The 19,301-nt window shown below is 34.3% G+C and overlaps 1 protein-coding gene across 8 annotated transcripts in view; it reads right to left on the minus strand.

Annotated features, from left to right (window-relative positions):
* Positions 1 to 394: 394 nt before the first annotated feature.
* Positions 395 to 19,301, minus strand: part of LOC106163009 (electroneutral sodium bicarbonate exchanger 1) — a 48,135-nt gene continuing 29,228 nt past the window's right edge. For all 8 annotated transcript variants that reach the window (XM_087005730.1, XM_087005722.1, XM_087005729.1 and 5 more), the window contains 16 exons: positions 15,959 to 16,059; positions 14,380 to 14,628; positions 13,896 to 14,042; positions 13,230 to 13,327; positions 11,692 to 11,866; positions 11,274 to 11,407; positions 10,282 to 10,858; positions 9,797 to 9,910; positions 9,077 to 9,238; positions 8,288 to 8,466; positions 7,786 to 7,858; positions 7,510 to 7,578; positions 6,936 to 7,112; positions 5,332 to 5,487; positions 4,804 to 5,039; positions 395 to 4,057 (listed from right to left, as the gene is read on the minus strand). In XM_087005730.1, coding sequence (XP_086861856.1) covers positions 3,859 to 4,057; positions 4,804 to 5,039; positions 5,332 to 5,487; positions 6,936 to 7,112; positions 7,510 to 7,578; positions 7,786 to 7,858; positions 8,288 to 8,466; positions 9,077 to 9,238; positions 9,797 to 9,910; positions 10,282 to 10,858; positions 11,274 to 11,407; positions 11,692 to 11,866; positions 13,230 to 13,327; positions 13,896 to 14,042; positions 14,380 to 14,628; positions 15,959 to 16,059 — 2,846 coding nt within the window. In that variant the 3' untranslated portion in view covers positions 395 to 3,858. The remainder of the gene's footprint in view (positions 4,058 to 4,803; positions 5,040 to 5,331; positions 5,488 to 6,935; positions 7,113 to 7,509; positions 7,579 to 7,785; positions 7,859 to 8,287; positions 8,467 to 9,076; positions 9,239 to 9,796; positions 9,911 to 10,281; positions 10,859 to 11,273; positions 11,408 to 11,691; positions 11,867 to 13,229; positions 13,328 to 13,895; positions 14,043 to 14,379; positions 14,629 to 15,958; positions 16,060 to 19,301) is intronic.

A 19,301-nucleotide genomic window follows, 5' to 3' on the forward strand; every position in this document is an offset into this window, starting at 1 on the left:
TATTAAAATTTGGTGTTTTGTTTAGCATAGTGTTATTGCATCAAAATTGACAAAATAGCACATTTTGTTCATTATTGTCTTTTGTGTGTACATTTGACAGCATTGCTGTGTAATTTAGTATTTACCCCAGAAAGTATAATTCTCCAAGATATGAAATTCTAAATTACATTCCTTTTGAAGATATTGGTAAAATAGCTCTGCCCATTTTATTAAAATGGCACTTCTGAAAGAGAAAATTTTTTCTGTTTGTCGTAGTAAAGTATAAATTTTTTGGTTGAGAGCATGGCCTCTTTATTAGCATATTCAACTTTTTTAAAATCACAATGTTTGACAACTGCTGAACAAAAGCACCTCAAAACTAAACCTTGTAGAAAAGTGATCTCCGCAACTTAAAAAGTGTAACATTTCCTTTTTTATTCAAAAATGAATTAAACCTACATAATTTTTCTGGAATTTTTTCCATCTTTCAATGTTGTAATCAAAGTGCAAGTGCTATAATTTTCCTACACAAATACATAATTACATAAAGAACTTTTCTTGAATTTGTTAAACAATTTAAACAGTCCTAATAAAGAATCTGGGGTTAATTCAATCCTTACCCATCCATCATAAGGTCTTGTAACCAATGAAAATTTTCTTTCTTTTCCAATGTTTTCCAATCCTCAATAAAAAATAATCATTATGCAACCACATACTATACACAATTAACAGTGATATATTTGCATTTAAAAGTGAGATCTAAAAATTCAATGGATTATTTCTTATGTTAACTACAGGTAAACAGAAATCAATATGTAACATTTACTTGAATATAGCATAGTGCACATCACTTTAAAAGTATTATATAATAATTCACTTTATTTACTTTATAATAGGATATACATCATATCCTACAGTGTTAGAATTTCTACCCCGTATCTTATAATTTTAAATGCATTTTAAACACCTCCCCTTTTTGCAGTATGTCTGTATGAGCAGATTCATAATCATTATAGTCTGGTTTCAACCTTCACAAGTTATGCCATGTCTTTAATAGTTGCTTTATTTACAAACTGCATAGAAATGTCTGCCTAAGTTGACTTGGACCACCTTATAGCACACAATTAATTAATTAATAAGCAAGTCGGGTTTGAATTAGACATTTGCTGTCTAGTACTGATATATCTTTACACTTTTCTGTTCCACTAAAGATGGGGAAAAATGCACTCTTTTACAATTTATTTGATACACGTTAAAGCTGTTTCCACAAACAAAAGCTTCAGAATCTCTCAAACTTTGGCAGATGTCTTAAGTTGCCAATAATCTAAAAATCAGTAACACAGTTACTATATTTATCTTACACAAGACACCCGTAGGTGTATATATATGTATAATACAATTTTTCAGATAGTTCACACCCTAAAACCCATATAATAATGACTTCTAAGAGCAATTGCCCATATACTGAAGTGTTCAAGGATTGGTTTTAATAATCAAAGCTATATCATTTAAAATAGCAATGTAATTGTTATATATAATAATAATCGTTGCTTATTTACAGTGTTCAAAAATGTTTAACCACTCTTATTTCATCATTTATACCCAAATTATCTTACTAAAATGTGTGCCAATAAACTAATCAATATCTTTATCATTACAGCAAGGATAACAGTTAAATGCATGCTGTTCAAATAAAAACAGTGCTATAAAAATAAACAAAACATTTACTACAAGCTCCAGGGTTTGCCTATAAATAACACAATAATAATAAAAATTTCAAGAATTTTAATACAAAACTGCAAGTGAATTGTACATGTTAATTAGGTTTGCTTTCCTAGTCTGAAATAATTATGAAATTAGGAAGAAAATATTGGGAAAAATCTCAAGATGTCATCCCATACAAATTATTTGTGAAGACGGAGAGATATTATTTCCATTACATTCTTCACCTTTGTGTCTGATCTGTAAAAAAAACTAGCAACAATTTTATGTGCTGGGGAAAATAGTGTCATCTGAATATTACTGCATAAGCCCTCCCTAGATGAAGTAAAGATATATGTGTACAACCTCATAGAGGGCAGTCCTTTTGTTTTTACCACAAGCCAAATAACAGGTCTGCACAGACAGCAACTACAGTAATACATAGACTAAAAGCTGGTGTGAATGCAGAAACACCTAGCAAACGTCCAAACCAATTACAAGAAATATTTCAGTTAATAAAGAATGCAAAATCTCTGCCTTATGCTGCATTGATAATTGCCCTTTTTATTACTTTTAAACCGTGTTGTGAAATAGTGTTAAATCCCCTGAGCTTGAAACAAGACCCTGAACCAGGTGAAGCAAAGACGGAAACTGCACCATACTGCTGAAAGTATTGCACAGACAAGAGACAAACCACTAAAAAAAGTATAATAATAGGAATCAAAAAATGGTAAGAAAATACCAGAGCTACCTTGTATTAATGAACATCACAATTGTGCTGGACTTCACTGTTCACGATCGCATTTGCCAAGCTTAAGAGCCAAGAAATGGCACTTCACAGCTGGACTTTCACAAGTCGAGATCAACTTTACAAATAAGAACTGAATACTGAGTAAAAGACGGCATAATCCACCCTGTTGTCACTTTTTTCCCCCTTTTAAGAAAGAAGATAAGTTAATTGCAAAAGCATGCACAGTGTATATAACATCAGTGAAGAACCTAATCCTGTGCTGTAAGCAATGCAATATTCTTGATGTCATTTAAAGTAAATCAGTATCTTCTTTCATCCTCATTTTTTGGGCAAAGAAAATGAAAAAGAAACTTCCTTAGATACCGTTTGAATGTCTGAATAATACAAACTCATAACCCAATTTAAGACCTCAAAGCCCTCTAAGACTGATATTCTATAACAAATGAAAGTGAATTAGCACAAAAACTGAAGCATATTACACTGCACATAACAGTGATACAGTAATAAATCATCGCACATTTAATATAATTACTCAAATATTTGATGTTTATCTTCATGTTCTGATGAATTACATTTGGTGATTCAGAGCTGGCTTCATCCCTAATAACTATATACATATAAATCTCAACTACAAGTATTTGCTGCATTTCAAGTGATGTAAATAAAAAGAATACATGGGTTACATTTTTTTTTTTTTTTTTGAAAGAGTACAAAGTCCTGATCTATGAGTACAAGTTCACTTATTTTTTTTAGCACACTTCACAACATCCTCATTACTTGTTGTGTTACCAACCTATGGCAATATTTGATATGATTTGAAACACATACTGCTATTGGAAATGCAGTCTCGAGGCAGACAGACATGGATATTGGGAACTTGATTCTAATCATATTACTTGATATGCAGGCAAGTTTGGTTCATCTTGAGTAAATCAAAATGTCTCGGTTTTCATGAGGATTTTGTGAAACAAGCCACTTTATTTCACTACCAGAGAGCCATAACGCTTTTCTTGCTATGTTATTAAAGGAAAAAAAGGATTTTTTTATTGCAGGTATGGTGGTGTGTTCATTTTTCTTTATTAATATAATGTAATAATATTATATTAACAAAATTAAATATATTGCGATGAAAATATCACTGCAAAAAAGTCCATGTACTCTGTACTCTAGGCATTTTTTGTTATGCTTAAATACATAAAATACCAAAATTGGTAATCATCTTAAAAGAAATAATAAATCCATAACAATGCACTAGTAATAATAATAATATTTGTAAAAATAACAACAAGACTATTTATCAGTTTATTCATCAAGTAGCCTTAACTAGTCAAATATTCAATCCCTGGTGTTGAGGAAGAGCTCCTAATGACTTGCAATATCACAAATATACACATCTTTTAAAACCTGGTACACCCCTTACAAAAGTGTTATACCGTGTCCTCCTGCTCTGCCGTCATTAAGGGATCTCCCTCCTCATCAAAGATTAAAAATTTAACATTTGGCTTCTTGTCCTGGCCTCCTCCGCCCTCCTCTTTTATACTGTCTAGATGCATGGGAGAGTGCTCGCGGGCCCCGGGTTTGGGACTGTGGGAACTTTTATCTTGAGGACCAGGATTAAGTCTACGTCTGTAAAGGAGAAATATTGAAACACTGATTTTAAGGCAACATTTGTAATGAGGAAAATGACAGGTTTCCGTCAACACAACATGTTTGTTTTTTCTTCCTTTTTATTTATTTATTTATTTTTTTGACAAACTTTGACAGAAATGACATCTTAAGCAATAAGTGACTCACTGTGACCTCAAAGTAACCCACATTTTTAATGGGATAAAAAATGATCCCCAAGTTCAACATACAAAACAAATCCTTACTTATGTAACATCAAAAATCTACACTTTGAAAGTTATACTATGGATGGATTTGAGGAAAAAAAACTTATTCCAGCTAGCACATAATAAAATTATATTCATTAAAACACTAGAGCAGGCCTTATAAACAGATAAGGCATTTGCAAACATGAGCGTCAGATTTGTGAGCACAAATGCCCACTTTCATGACTTCAGCCATGGATTAGAACCTGAATGTAAAATTAGTAACCAAGAACAGAGCATTACTACATATGAACTGCTCCCACGCTGTGTTCCTGTCTATTTATTTAACCTTGCGACACTTAATTTGAGACTAGAGTCATTCATCTGGGCATTTGTGCTCCAAACTCCAAGGCCCGCAGTAGCATAAAGCAATTATCCTTTATGTGGCCTGTAGGAGTCAAATATTGTACTTGTCACCAAGTTCTATGCACAATCCATTTCTGCACAGCTCTGTTGAATTCCAAATACAACACTTGAGCTGGCACTGTGTGTGTTACTCACCTTGTTGTTGGTGACTGGTTTTCTGCAGCTTTCTGGTGCTTATTCATGTCTACCTGACTGGTCTCATTAATGGTCTTCCAGAGTGAAGATTTGGCTATCCCCTCAGAGATGTTGAGCTGATTGAGTTTATTGGCGGGAATTCTCATGATGTTCCCACTTGTCAGTGGGACCTCTAGGGTGCCTGTCCTGGTCAATTTAACCTGGGGGTTACTCACTATACTCTCTCTGCGTTCCCGCTGAAAATGCAAAAGGAGAATTCTCATAAGTCCAGTTCCATATGAGTTTGTTAATAAATTATTATTATTTTTCTGCTGATTTGAAATAAAAGTAAGAAAACTTGATACTTAACTATTTATTTATGTTTTTATTTATTTATTTCAATTTTGTCTTTTTCTAACACACTGAAACAGAAATAAAATATCAAATGCAACTGTAATTTTTGAAATATTCAGCATGCTTTGAGCAATAACAAACATAACTTTTGTATCATAAAATATATGTAACTGTCACTCTATATCCAACAGATACCTCTTCATTTTCCATTTCCTCTTCTTTCTTCTTCAGCTCCTCTTGCTCTTCTTTCTCCTTCCTGTGAGCGTTAGGCATGACATCGTCCAGCCACATCAGTTCCTCCTGACTGAACAGGTAGTCCATTCCCTTTCTTACAAAACACATGGCCAGCACCTGGGGAATAAAATTGTCCCCAACATCTTAATAAAGGTAATTTGGCAGATTATTAGTAACTTGGTTTACTGCTTTGTTGGATGTATGTGTATGTCCTATATATGTAAATGTCATCTTTTAAAAATCACACGACAGCAAAATTGAATCATGGTAAATGTAAGGGAAAAAAAGTGTAAGTAGGTCTTGAAAACGTCTTCATTTTAAATGAAGACTTGTAAACCAAGTTACCTTAAAATATTTTGGTTTTTACATATAAGTACTACATTTATAATTCAAACAATAAACATTAGAGCTTACTTTAAAATACTTTTTACAATCAATCCAGATTCAAACAAACCAAATTCTACAATTTAATTTTCTAAATTTTACTTTGATCCTATTTTAATATTCCTGCACTGTGTACTTAATGTGCTTCGGCATGCACTCTTTCAGAAGGAATGTAAATGCATTAACATTAAAACAGTTTCTCTCTCATTAACCAAATAATGATGAGGCAGGGAATAGCTAATGGTATGCTACTCCAATTAGCATTAATCTACACATATAATGCCTCTAACAATACATAAATGTTACAGTAATTGAGCTAGCAACTAAAATTCTAAAATATCAAGCAGCTAAAGATAGGAAGCAAATTAGTTGCTATACACTAAGCTTGCTTTGGTTCACATTGCAAGCATCAGCTACAACCATCTCTACGTGTCTACACTACGTGTTAGTGAAATTATAACAAACACCTAAGCAAATTTCTATTAAAAAGGCTAAGTAATTCTACAATTCTGCATATCATATATTTCATAAATTTAGTGCAAATTAGTTTTCTTGCAATTTCATACTTTAAATGAACCGAACAGAACATTTCTATTTACTGAAACAGTTTTTTTTTTTCATATTCTCTCACTTTTGAAAACATTATAGTGTTCCGTACATCTACATTTTAGCATGAAAAGGATGTGTGAAAAATACTAGGACTACAGCTAGCTTCTTGTTACAATACGTGCCACTAAAAACCAATCAATCACCTTTTTTGCAATACTAACAGAAATAAATACTGAAATACACAAACTTGGGCAACAGTTTTCACTGTCAACCTTGGGTCTCAATAAAACAAGGAGCACATCAATACTTATTTGTTACGGATTCAGGTAAATCCAACAAGAAAAATTAGATGAAAATATAGAAAACATCAATTGTAATCTGGAGAGCATGTTTCAATACAAGATGATGAACAAAGGAGCACAAATAATGTCACATCAAACAGAGGTTTAGTAAACAATGAAATGGCTTACTCCTTAGAAATACTAAGTGTTAATGTAAAACAACGTAGGTGTTTATACAGGTTATACCAAAAGGGCTCAAAATCTACCAGACACTTCGAAAGAAAAACTTTAGCATGCAACAGAATCATTTCAATATCCCAACATCCCCAGATGGACCTTACTGGAACCTACCATAAGTGGGAAGGCGATAGAAATGGATTTAATGGTTTTAATAACCCACAGGATGATGAGACACAACAGCTGGATAGCTGTGAACAGGTGAACACGCTTCAGAGGCACATGGCGCAGGAAGGTGTAGTCCGGCTGGTACTTCGGTGGCATTAAGATGATCAACAGACGGTCTACAAACTGTAACCAAGAGTAATGATATGATTTTTTTCTTTTTGATGTCGTTATAACGAAAAAAAAATACAAGTGGGATTTTATCAATTATCTTTGACTTAATAATGAACAAAGCCACAGTGTTTAAATTATGTGTAAATAAAAAATGTAATAACCATTGATTATTATTTTCTTTTTTTTTTTTTTTTAAGTGATTCTCTTGCTGTCGTAAACTAAGGATAAACACAAGTTAAGATTCCACTGTTTGTTGTTCAAATGGCTGGATAAAATTCCTTGTTCTTCTTTAGTTATAGATAGTCATGGTTTAAACTGAAACTCACTTGAACAACAAAGTGATACAAGCTAATTCACCTTGGCTTAACCTAAAACTTCTCTAGACAGTTACTGAGTAAACATCTCTTACCTGTACTCCCTTAAGAGCAGACACTCCCATGTACAGAAACACACCATATAAAATTGGCAGAGGGAGATGCTGAAACAAATAGCAGAATTTTGTAGGGCATAGCTATATTTGTGTAGCAGACAAGAAACACATTAATTTTTTTCAATGAAATATTTTGCAAAGGGGTATCAAAGAAACATTCAGGGAACAGAATTTCCTAACTCTTCAAATGCATATTTATTCATCTCTCTTAAAAACGAATACCAAAGATTCTCAAAACCATACAACTCTATTTACCTTCAGCGCTGATGTGAGAAGCACAGACACCCCAATTAGTAAGAATACTGCTACACCAGTAACTCTCTGTTCTCTGTTTAAATAAAAAACATTTTATATTAGTATCAAAAATATATTTCATGAATTCTTATCTTAAACTCGATTATGAATCCTGTACTATTTCTCACTAGGTTGACAACTGCAGATTATGAGTTCATTAAGCTCTCTTGTAGCTTTTAACACCAAACACAAAATCTAATCATTTTTCCCTTGGTCCTTTTGTGACCTATCTGTAAATTTCATTAAAATTCCTCCGTGGCATAACGCTGTTAACAGACAAACCAACTAACAGCAACAAAAACATTACCTCATGATGGAGGTAATAAAACTCCCAAGACTGTGTATGGAAATTACTGGTAATTTAGTTATTGCTCTGTTATAGTTAGTCATGCTGTCATTGATTGTACCTCGTATGTGAAGGTATTTATCAATAAAGAATCTGAAATCTGGTAATAATCATCACCTTATTCCCAGAAATTTGGGTGTCTCCCCAGGTGCTGCACATTCTGACTCTTTCTTCAAGCTTTGTACATGAGTAATGGAAAGCACTGTTGCTGCCACAAACCATGGCAGACCCAGGAGGGAACAGACAGCTATCAATGAGGCTATTATGAAGAGATCTAGATGGTAGCCACCTCCTTTCTGAAGACAGAAATGTTGAATCAGCATATTAATTTGTGTATTATATAATAAGGCCTCAACTAACATATAGCAAAGCTAGCATATATATGGTTAAAAGGTGAATTTTCTTTTAAATTAAAAGACTTAGGAAAACTTGAAGCACCTTATATAAATTAAGTAACTGACAGAAATATATCAAAGGTAAGAAGGGGAATTTTCTGAAATAAGACTTAGGAAAACTTTATATATTCAGAAATCGACAGAAATATATCTATCTTAGACTGGGTTCCCACAGATTTAGATCAATCCATCTGGATCACCTAACTCCCTGGGGGATCACGTTAAATTGCTGTCAGATTCCGGGAGCCGAGCCCACACAAAAGTTAATTGCCCTCTTACAGCTTTTAGTAGGCGGGACAGACATTTAAGCTGGTTAAGCTGACAGCTATCTAGTGAGACTCCCTAGGGGATAGATCGATCTAAATATCAATGGGAATGGTCTCTTTTACTTGGGCATTTGCAAACAAACAATCAATCCATCAATCAATGGATAAATAAATAAATAAACTTCCAGTTCTCTCTACAACAAACCCCTGTTCACACATCAGTCTAGCTGAAATGCATGACTCACCACTAGTTTGTTTTCTCTCCTGTTTACAATGACAGCTGTAATCTGCTGATCCATAAATATCAAGATGGTTGCCAGCAAAGCCGGTATGATGGCTGCTGGGATACACCACCATGGGTTGCCCAGTGGGTTCACAACCCACCCCCTGTCATTTGCCCTGGTTGGCTGGAAACGAACAGACTTTATATTAAGGCAAACCAACAATATTTTACCAATCCTTTAATCTTTTGGCACTAGGAATTTTTCCAACTACCTACCAAATGCAATTTATTGTTACAGTGAGGAATTGAAGATGCTGTAATTGTTATTTTTCTTCTTCAAAGGATATGTAAACATGACGTTGTTTCATTTGAAAAAATAAGCAGCGGCGGATTTAGGCCGTCTTCTGGGTCTTCTGGAAGACAGTCAGATTTTCAAGTTTACATTGTCAGCCATCTAATGTTTTCTGTCGGAAGACGGTCAAAATTGAAGATGGATCAACAAAGATAATTTGGAAGATTGTCAGAAAATATCTCTGGATCCGCCCCTGATAAGTACATTCTCAAAACAGCTTTGTTAAGTCACAAAAGACCAGAGTTGTGCAGAGTTGTGCAGTATGGAAAATTTTGCATTCTACAGTCTTACTCTGACCAAACCCATAAAGCAATTATGGGAACTTGATACACTAACTTATTCAACTGGGTACAAATAAGACAAAATATGGCAATTTATAACTTAACTTACCACAAATGTGTCGGGCACTTGCAGCTTTGGTGTTGGAAGTCCAATAACAATATCCACAACCAACATGACCACAATAGCAGTAAACACAGCAAAGTCGCTAACCACAGAACGGACCTGTAAGAGTTAAGCATGTAAATGTTAAGAGTCACAAACACGATGAATAAAGACTGTCATAACTAACAATACATATAAAGACTTATATCTAAATAAACGTTTTGTGTAGCATGAAAAAGTCAAACTAAACTAAGCATCTCTGATGCTTAGCAAAATAATGAGACGTCTCAAAATAAAAGAAGTGTATGCAATGTGGTAAAATCGCAGTAGGTTTCATTTTTGAAAATATTTCTAAGTGCGAAGTCTCACAGATATCCAATACAATTTCAAAAGTTAAAATCCAGTGAAATGCCACTTAGTCACTTGATAACATAATAAGCAACAACAAACATTTTTCTCTTGACAAAAACACAATGAACACACTTAATCACCTTGAGAGGGCAGAACCTGCTCATCTTAAACCCCTTGAGTGCATATGCCAGTACAAATGTACCAAAAAACAGAAGGATGGAGAAGAAGAAGACATCTGCCACATATTCCACCGTATCACAACCTGGACCGACCAGTGTCCCACCATACAGCTTACAGTCCGCCTTGTTCAGAGACGCCCATGGAAATGATGCATTGTGGGTTGCATTGACGATCACTTCCACTTCGGCGTGTCTATCATAAAACAGGAACACAATGTCCTCTTTCGAGTGCTGAATACTCGCGGGGTCGGTGATGTTGGTCGAGTTCAGTGTCGCATTTGGGTGGACACAGTGACACTCGTATGTCAGCGGTATCTCTGGGTCCAGATTCACGGGACTTGAGTCCTGGATTTTGAACAACTTCGCAAATGCCTCGTAGATGAAAATGAGGGAGATGAGAGAGGCGAAGCTCTCCTCTGTGAACCGTGTGATATAGCGGACTAAGGCACTGAGGTCGAAAGCCACCATAACCATTAAGAACAAGCATGTCCACATGCCGATCCAGAAGCGAAGACTGAGGTAATGCAGGTGGTTGTCTCTGAAATATAACAAATAAATAAATAAATAAATAAATAAATAAAATGTTTTAAAAACTATATTACAACAGCTTGTGGTGACTTGGTGTTGTTTTTATTAGTCTGCTCAATGGGCATGGCTTTTATATCTAAAAAAAAATACATTGGGCAAAAAAGGTCAAGTTTTAAAATCCTGTCACATGCAAACAAATAAGTTAATTTCTCAGACATATACTGTAGAATAAATTGTGTACTTTCAAATGACAGATAGTAATGAGTCTATCATACAGAAAATTCAAAACATATTCGTGAAAACAAATCATAATATTTTGATAACATTATTAAAATGATGGGCTTAAATTAACCCAAGTGCAGCATTCCAAATTACTACCAAACATTGGAAATTGAATTCGTATAATAAGGTTGCATTTTACTTACTCGCAGAAATGAAAAACTATGGTTTCAAACACCAGCACTGGTCCAGTACTGCCTATAATGGTCAGCGGCTGACCAGAGAATAAATGATATGTGATTCCACAGATGGCTCCAGCCAGGATACTTTCTATGGCAGCCTGTAGTGTTAATAATAATAATAATAATAATAATAATAATAATAATAATAATAATAATAATAAAGTATTTTAACTATTCACAAATTTTAAACCCCTTACATATTTAAGATATTTTACTTCTTGATATTTCAATTCTGTTCCACACAAAAACACCTTTTCTAACACAATCCCATCTGACCTTTTAAAGAAAATTTCATAGCTTCATAACATTTTTGATGAAAATATTGGGACAAAAAGACATGATCCCAGAAAAAAATCATAGCTATTTTACACCAGCATCTTACCATGTAGTTGTGAGTTGCATCCCCGAGCAAGCCTCCAAATGTCACAATAGGAGTTAGGCAGGCAAAGTACAGGAATATAAAGGAGGCGACACACTGTATGTGCAATGCGTCCTTTATGTCACTCCAGATCCATGGGATCTTACGCTTGATGTCTTCTCGTAAACCTCCAAAGAATCTGAAAACCAATAACACATGACATAAATAGATCATGAATAAGTAAAATCCTGAATCATGGAATAGAAATAGACTAAGAAACAAAAATGGACTTTTAAGTGTCATTGTCAAGACACTTTGTTTTCAACATCACTGTATATATTTATATACACATATATACTTTCAGTTCCAGAAGTAGCACCTGAAAGACTATGCTACTTGCGTAAGAGATTTTTCATAAAAACAACCCAAAAAGAAGAAAAAGTAAGAGGACATTGAAAAGCTAGGACAAAAAAACTTTATGGCAAGTTAAACTACCATCTATACAACCAGAGAGACAAATAAATGTAACTAAACAAAAAACTAAGCACTGTAAAAAAAAAGGGGGTAATAAAAAAGCATAAAGCCAATTCAACAAGAAGGTTCCATAAAGGAATACACAAATATCAAATGATAAGGGGATACTATGCAGCCTTACACTATAAGCACTTCTCTACTGCTAGGAAAAAAATATAAGAATCTTTTGGCCTCAATGAGGAAGACACAGACAATGAATGTCACTCCCTATTCCAGCACCATGGCTGTTTGATCTTCTTTCTAACACAATAAGCACTGATCACTGGATTTCTAAAAGTCTACATACACTGTCAGTCCACCCATGAACCTCTTATTATTAAGGCTTTCCCCATCTTCCGGTGGTCTTTGAATTAAGATTAAAAAGGCATCCATTATGATTCAGGTAGACCTCTACCTCTTTCTTGATACCCAACTCCTTCCACCTTTATTTCTATCCATCAACGCAGTGTTGTTATAAGCACTTATAATAAAAAGCACCATCAAACATTTAGGGGGATTGATAAAAACCACCAGCTTATTTGTAGTTACCATCCCATTTCTTTGTCATGTAAAATCTTCACCTTAGGGCTGAGTTCACAAACAAGTTAATCCACAGACAAACTGATCCTCGGATCAAATAAGGCCTGACCCACTTGGAGGCATGCTGCATAATTCCCTAATGATTAAAAAAATTTCAATTGTTCTGCCCCTGCAGGGATGGCAAATGTGGGAGGTGGGCAATCCATTAGGGGATTATGCGGCATGCTTTCAAGTGCACATCATATCTGATCCGCTGATCAGTTAATCCCCGGATCAACTTGGTTGTGAACGTAGCCTAATCCACTACAGGGGCGGATCAAGAGATATTTTCTGACAGTCTTCCAAATTATCTTTGTTGATCCATCCTCCATTTTTTGACCGTCTTCCGACAGAAAAAATTAGATACCCTTCAATGTTAACTTAAAAATCTGACCGTCTTCCAGAAGACCCAGAAGATGGCCTAAATCCGCCCCTGCTCTAGGGGCCCCACCCTCTGGACTGAACAATACCTTCCAGTCCTGACAAGAGTTGGATCTCCGTGTTCCTCTTCCTGGGGGAGGTTCCCATTGGTGAGGCAGTTAGCTACTTCTGTGGTCTTTCTGCTTTCCTTAGCAAAGCAAAATGGGGCAAATATAATATTGAAGCACATACAGAGCAAGCTACTACACTAGGCACGTCTGCTTCAGAGTCCAGATTCACAAAAAATGTAACTAATTTTTTTTAAAAAGCTGCGCGTGTAGAATGAACTGCTTACTTAAAGCCAAGCTAACAAGTACCTTTTCTAAAATCTTTATTTATGTAAAAAATGAAAACTGATAATATAAACACAAGCTTATTGTTAATAAAGGGATAACAATACCTCCATTTTTATATTTCTGATAGCCTGTGACTAATTTCAAGTAAATATACTGGTAATTTCCATGACATTTTTACTTGAACACGTTTCTTGGCTTCCTATCACATTAAAAAAGAGTAATTTCCTTTTAACCAAAAAGATATCTCACTCAAATATTTCTTTCCTGCCCTTGTCCAAAGTTTTGGTTCATTGAGGATTGTCCTGATAGTTGGGATTCATAACTTAACACAAAATATCTGACAATTTTTAAATAATTTTTTTATGACATCACAATAATCATGGGATTTTCTAACGAACTTTTGAGTTTTGTATATAGTACCTGTGATGGGACTTTGCCAGGTGGCTCAATACGTATGGAGGGATCCCACTCGCCAGGTGGCAGCACAGTCACCTGGTCCAAAAACTCATCTATAGCAGCAAGCAAGTCTTGCCTAGTCTTAGCTCTGTATGCCACATCATGGAACACCTGAAATACATAATTTGTTTTCAAAATATTTGAAAAAAATCACTGCAGCAAAATGCCTTATGTATATTTCATCAAACAAAGCTCGAAGGCCCCATTAATTAACAATGAAAATATCATTATAAGTAGATCCAACCCTGCGGGGACACTCACTGAATGCAATCAGATTAACACCCTCCCTCTTGTTTCCAACTTACTCATATAATCACCAGTTTTTCTGTAATTTACTCAACATCAGGAGCAGGAATATTTATCATCATGGAGTAGGATCGATCTATACAGAACAATAGTTTTACTAGTAATGATCCTTAAGTGCATGGGCAGTACATGGACAACTCACCTCATCAGACATAAGAGTCGCCATGGATCTCCCAATCTGCTTGTTTTTGGCGGAGGTCCCACTGGGCCCAAGTAGGACAAAAATGAACCTCGATGGTACGGGGACCTCAGTAAAGTCGGCTAACATTATGGCATCATGAAGACGTATGAATGCCGATATGGAGTAAGGCAGGAAATCCACCTCTCCAACCAAGATGTTGGCCGTTTCTGCTCCATGGGGGATCTTCTTCATGAACGGAACTCTAGAGAACTGTAAAACATATATATATATATATATATATATATATATATATATATATATATATATATATATATATATATATATATATGAAATGGTGATTCTATTCAATAAATGATGCATTTCTTTTGTAAAATATCATCCAGCAGACAAAAATAGCAAAATAAAGAAAGAAAAGTTTGTGCATCTCTTTCTTTTAGAATAATTGTAATTATCATGAATGAGTGATGAATAAATTAAGTGGGTCTCCATAACTTTTAGTATTATCATTTATATGTTAATGGACTGAAAATGTACAGGGAATGCCGAGAGAATATTCAACTTTATCCTTAAAAACTCAACACATTTTAATCAAGAACCAGAACAAAGCGCCTTGCAAATTCATAGCACTTGCCAGTGGCTCATAGCAAATGTATTTTCCCCTTACCCATTGTTTTCATTGCTTAGTCTTTTCTTTTTACTTTCATTTTGTTATCTTTTCTCAATCCTTTTTTTTTTTCGGGGGGGGGGGGGGGGGGAGAGAGGAAGGAGCAGCAGCAGCAACAAATAATACTTTTTACTTTCTATTTCTTATCTTTTCTTATTCCTTTTTTTTTGGGGGGGGGGAGGGGAGAGAGGAAGGAGCAGCAGCAGCAACAATGCCTTGATACACTTGTGCACTGATGCAATTGCATGTCTCAGCACTTATTGCATACACACATCACCTAGCAAGCTGCCCATGAGAGCCTCTTCTCATCAAGTGTTCTTTACTGTACATACAGCCAATAGCTATCAAACCACTTCAAAAATAATTGCCTTGAAACAACATACGCGTTTCCTGTATTTCTTCTGCAATCTTAGCATTTCCGGCTCTAAAATAACTGTTGATTGCCCTATATCATACTCATCCTCATCCTCATATTCATCGTCACTCTGTGATCACGAGTTTGTAATGAGGCAAGCAGACAGACATAAATATATGTTCCTGGAGAACTGTGGCATCACATAGACAGAGATTTGTTGCAGTATAATTAGTACTTTTGGATTCTAGTCATTAATGGGCTTATCAATCCCCTTATACTTGTTACAGCTTTCTCAGATATCATTCATATGACATTTCTTTCATTTTAAAATGTTTATCAATAAGACAAAGGATACGAAATATCTAGCCAATTTATGCGATCATCCCAAAGAAAATTTTATGGATGGTATTTTTTAAGTTATTTCATATCTTCTTGACACTATAATTTTTTACAGTGTGATTTTCCAAACAAACAATAAAAATATTATATATCTAAACAAGGAATCTACTGGTAATTCAATAATTAACTTAATAATTCATAACCAAGTGAGACACACATACCTTGGAATGAGAGTCAGAAGCTTGGTTGCTGTCACTGCCATTCTCAGAATTCATGTAGCGATCAAAGTTGGGTAAACTTTTATTACCAGTCATGGATGGATCTGGAAAAGTGAAAAAAAAAAATTAAAACTGAACTGTGTATCAGAAACATTTGTTATAAGTTTACGCAAAAAAAGACATTGAGAAAAAAGGGTTTTATCTTTTTTTTAATTTCGAGGCTGCAGTTTTGGATATGAGCTAAGAATATAGATGGTGAAATTTTGTGTAGAAAGGCAATCAACTTGATGACACACAAGATTTGGATTGGGGTAGAAAGGCTGATATAGCTTAAAAATTAGAGCTTCACATCAAACAGCAAAATGGTTTTCTATGTTTTGCAAAAAATTTAACTATGAAAAATTTAATTTTTCAAAAACACTCATTCAAATCAGCAGTACGTCTTAATTTCTTTTATAAACATCTTCCTTAGTTACATTTTTTTTAAGTTCTATATTCAAAAAGATGTAAATAGATTTGAAGCTATATTTTGAGAAATAACAAGATTTAATGCATAAAGATTTCATAAATATATATAATAATGAACCCACAACAGGGGAAAAGAGGCAGTGCAAAGGAGAAGCAGGATTTCCATTTCATCAATATTTTATGACTCTTGATAAAAATACACACATTTCAGACCCACATTTCCACAAATCATCACTTTTTAAATTTCTATTATGGTGAATTAAATCCTGCTCCGATCCTTAAGTGAATGGTTATCAATGCTGTCAGCTCTGTTCAAAACAGAAAAAGCCCAACAGAAAATGAACAGTAAATATAACAATATTCATGCAAATAAACACATATCTATGATGAACAAAAGCATTAACAGATATTGCAACATAACTAGTTAAAAAGGGGAAAGAATGGCCATAACCACTGTTAAACAAAATCAGAACTGATGAGTTCAAATGGTTTAATATTCCCTAATACCCAACCTGAACATATGCAGACAAGCCAGCTAAGATGGTGCATCTTAGAATTCTCTAACATAAAATAGTGTGACAACTAATATCCAAATATACCAGAAAAGTTACTCAAAACTTTTAGCTAGAAGCCAAGTCCAGCAGTGCTAACTTAAAATCATTACTAACATTGCTTTTGTCTGTCACATACAAAACTCAATAAATTGAACAACATGGTCTTGCCATGTGTTATAAAAAAAAAGGATGCTTGAAATCTCAAGTGGTTGGTCAAAATATAATATACAACATATAAACAAAAATTGTGAAACTGTCCATGCGGCCTGACATTAATAGTTATGCAGCCAGTTACTGGGGAGATTTGGTATGGTAATTAAGGGAATGTCCTTGAAATATTTGTCTGCCACATTTTTCTTAATTCTTCACATGCATGGCTGATACTATTGCATCCATATTAAGATTTTTTTTAAATGATCAGTACTCAGGAGTTAAGTTGCTAAGGCAACTTGTATTAGGATAAAACCGATTTATTTTTCATTATCCTAGAACAATTTTAAACTAGGTTTTCATAGCTAGATCAATCTAACGAGCTATCCATCTCCGAGGGGTTTCTCGCTAAATTGCTTTCAGCTTTAGCAACTTAGATGTTTCACCCGCAGGTGTTTTTGATTTTGTAGGAGAAGAAAGAACTAATATGCAAATGCAGACAAACGTAATGTGTTATGAATTACTTGAAGTCTTGAAGCAGTAATCAGATAAGAAGCAAATACTTACTTTAAAAAGTAATAATTATAATACTACCAGCAGTACAACTCTTAAGAGCACACTTTTCTTCGACTCGCAGAACTAATAAAAGCCCCATGCTTGTAAATTTTAGCACACGCAAAATCGTAGCACCAATAGTTGGTGGTTGGAAAAACAGAATATCTTGAATCCTTGTCAATATCCCTTAGTATATCAACTTATGTGCAAAATGTTTGAAAGTAAAAGGGTAGACTCACGCTTTACTAGGTCAAAGAAGACCCACAGCAAATATTCTACGCCATCAACTCTCTGTCACAACTATCACATCGGTAAAAAATAAGTCATATTCACCAATCACTTTGCAGTCTACATCAGCGATCAAGTAATTATTATCAGATGATGTTTTGTTTCAATAAATACTGAGAATATTCTTTATTGAAAAAGCATTTGTGAATCAATTTTAGCCAACCTGTTTACTTCAAGTTATGTGTATTGCTAGATCGCCAGCACTAACAGCTGATGGAAAAAAGTTAATGCCTTGTTACGCAATGTAACACAAGGACACTACATTACAGGAGATCAAAAAAAAAATTTTTTTTTGCATGTGCCGAGGCAATAGCCAAGTACTTATACAGCATTATATCATAGACCCCCTCCCTATTACCTTTCCCCAAATAATTACTGTGTACCAAATTCATCACATGAATGCAGTTTAACTTTTGATTGAAAACATGAATACCTCGATTTGATTCACCTAGCCTCAATAACAAATGTATATGTGTATATATATATATTTATACACATGTTACTCCCTTTTAGCTTTGTTTTGATAACTGACAGTATGTGATGTGACATTAGGCAAGAAATTGTTCCATATAAAGAACCTTTTAACCAATCAGACAGGACAAATGAATTTAATGATATGATAAATGTTGCTGTCCCTGCTTTTGATCAAAAGACAATCCAAAACTATGGCTTTGTTAATGAATAAAATATTAACAGAGATAAAAATAGTAAGACTGAGCCTTGTTAAATACAATTACAGTGCTACTGAGAAGTTGTCTTACAATACCTCCAAGGACTTCCAGTGTTTGTTAACTACTGGACATTCTTTCTATGTCAGTAGTTTTTTTTTTTTTTTTTTTTTTCCAAATCACAATATGAAACCATGACTTTACTTCCACATATAAAAATCCCAGTTGTAGAGAAGATATAGCAAGAACAGGAATAGATATATAAACAGGTTATTTAGCCTGTGCAATCAACCTGATAATATATTTGATACTGTGCATAAATTAATAATATCCCCAAGTCCAAGAATATTCTATAACAATTAATTCAGAACATTTACACAGTCACATTTAAATAGCACAGATGCTCTGTTACAACCAGATTCATATTTACAGATACAGCTCGCAAGTTTTAACTAAGCATAATAAGATATAACAGAGATGTCTCACCGCACCTCAGAAACTGAAAATATCTAACATAACAAACAGGTAAAATCATTTGGTCTTCTGACGACCAATTATAACAATTTATCACATAAAAATTAGCCTAAAGGCATCTGCAGCACATGCATTCACACATATTACATATTTTGGTCATTTTAAAACAAGTTCACATGTATACAGATG

This window comes from Lingula anatina, chromosome 2, assembly GCF_051362555.1.
Source record: "Lingula anatina isolate TDL-2025a chromosome 2, LinAna3.0, whole genome shotgun sequence".
Taxonomy (NCBI): domain Eukaryota; kingdom Metazoa; phylum Brachiopoda; class Lingulata; order Lingulida; family Lingulidae; genus Lingula; species Lingula anatina.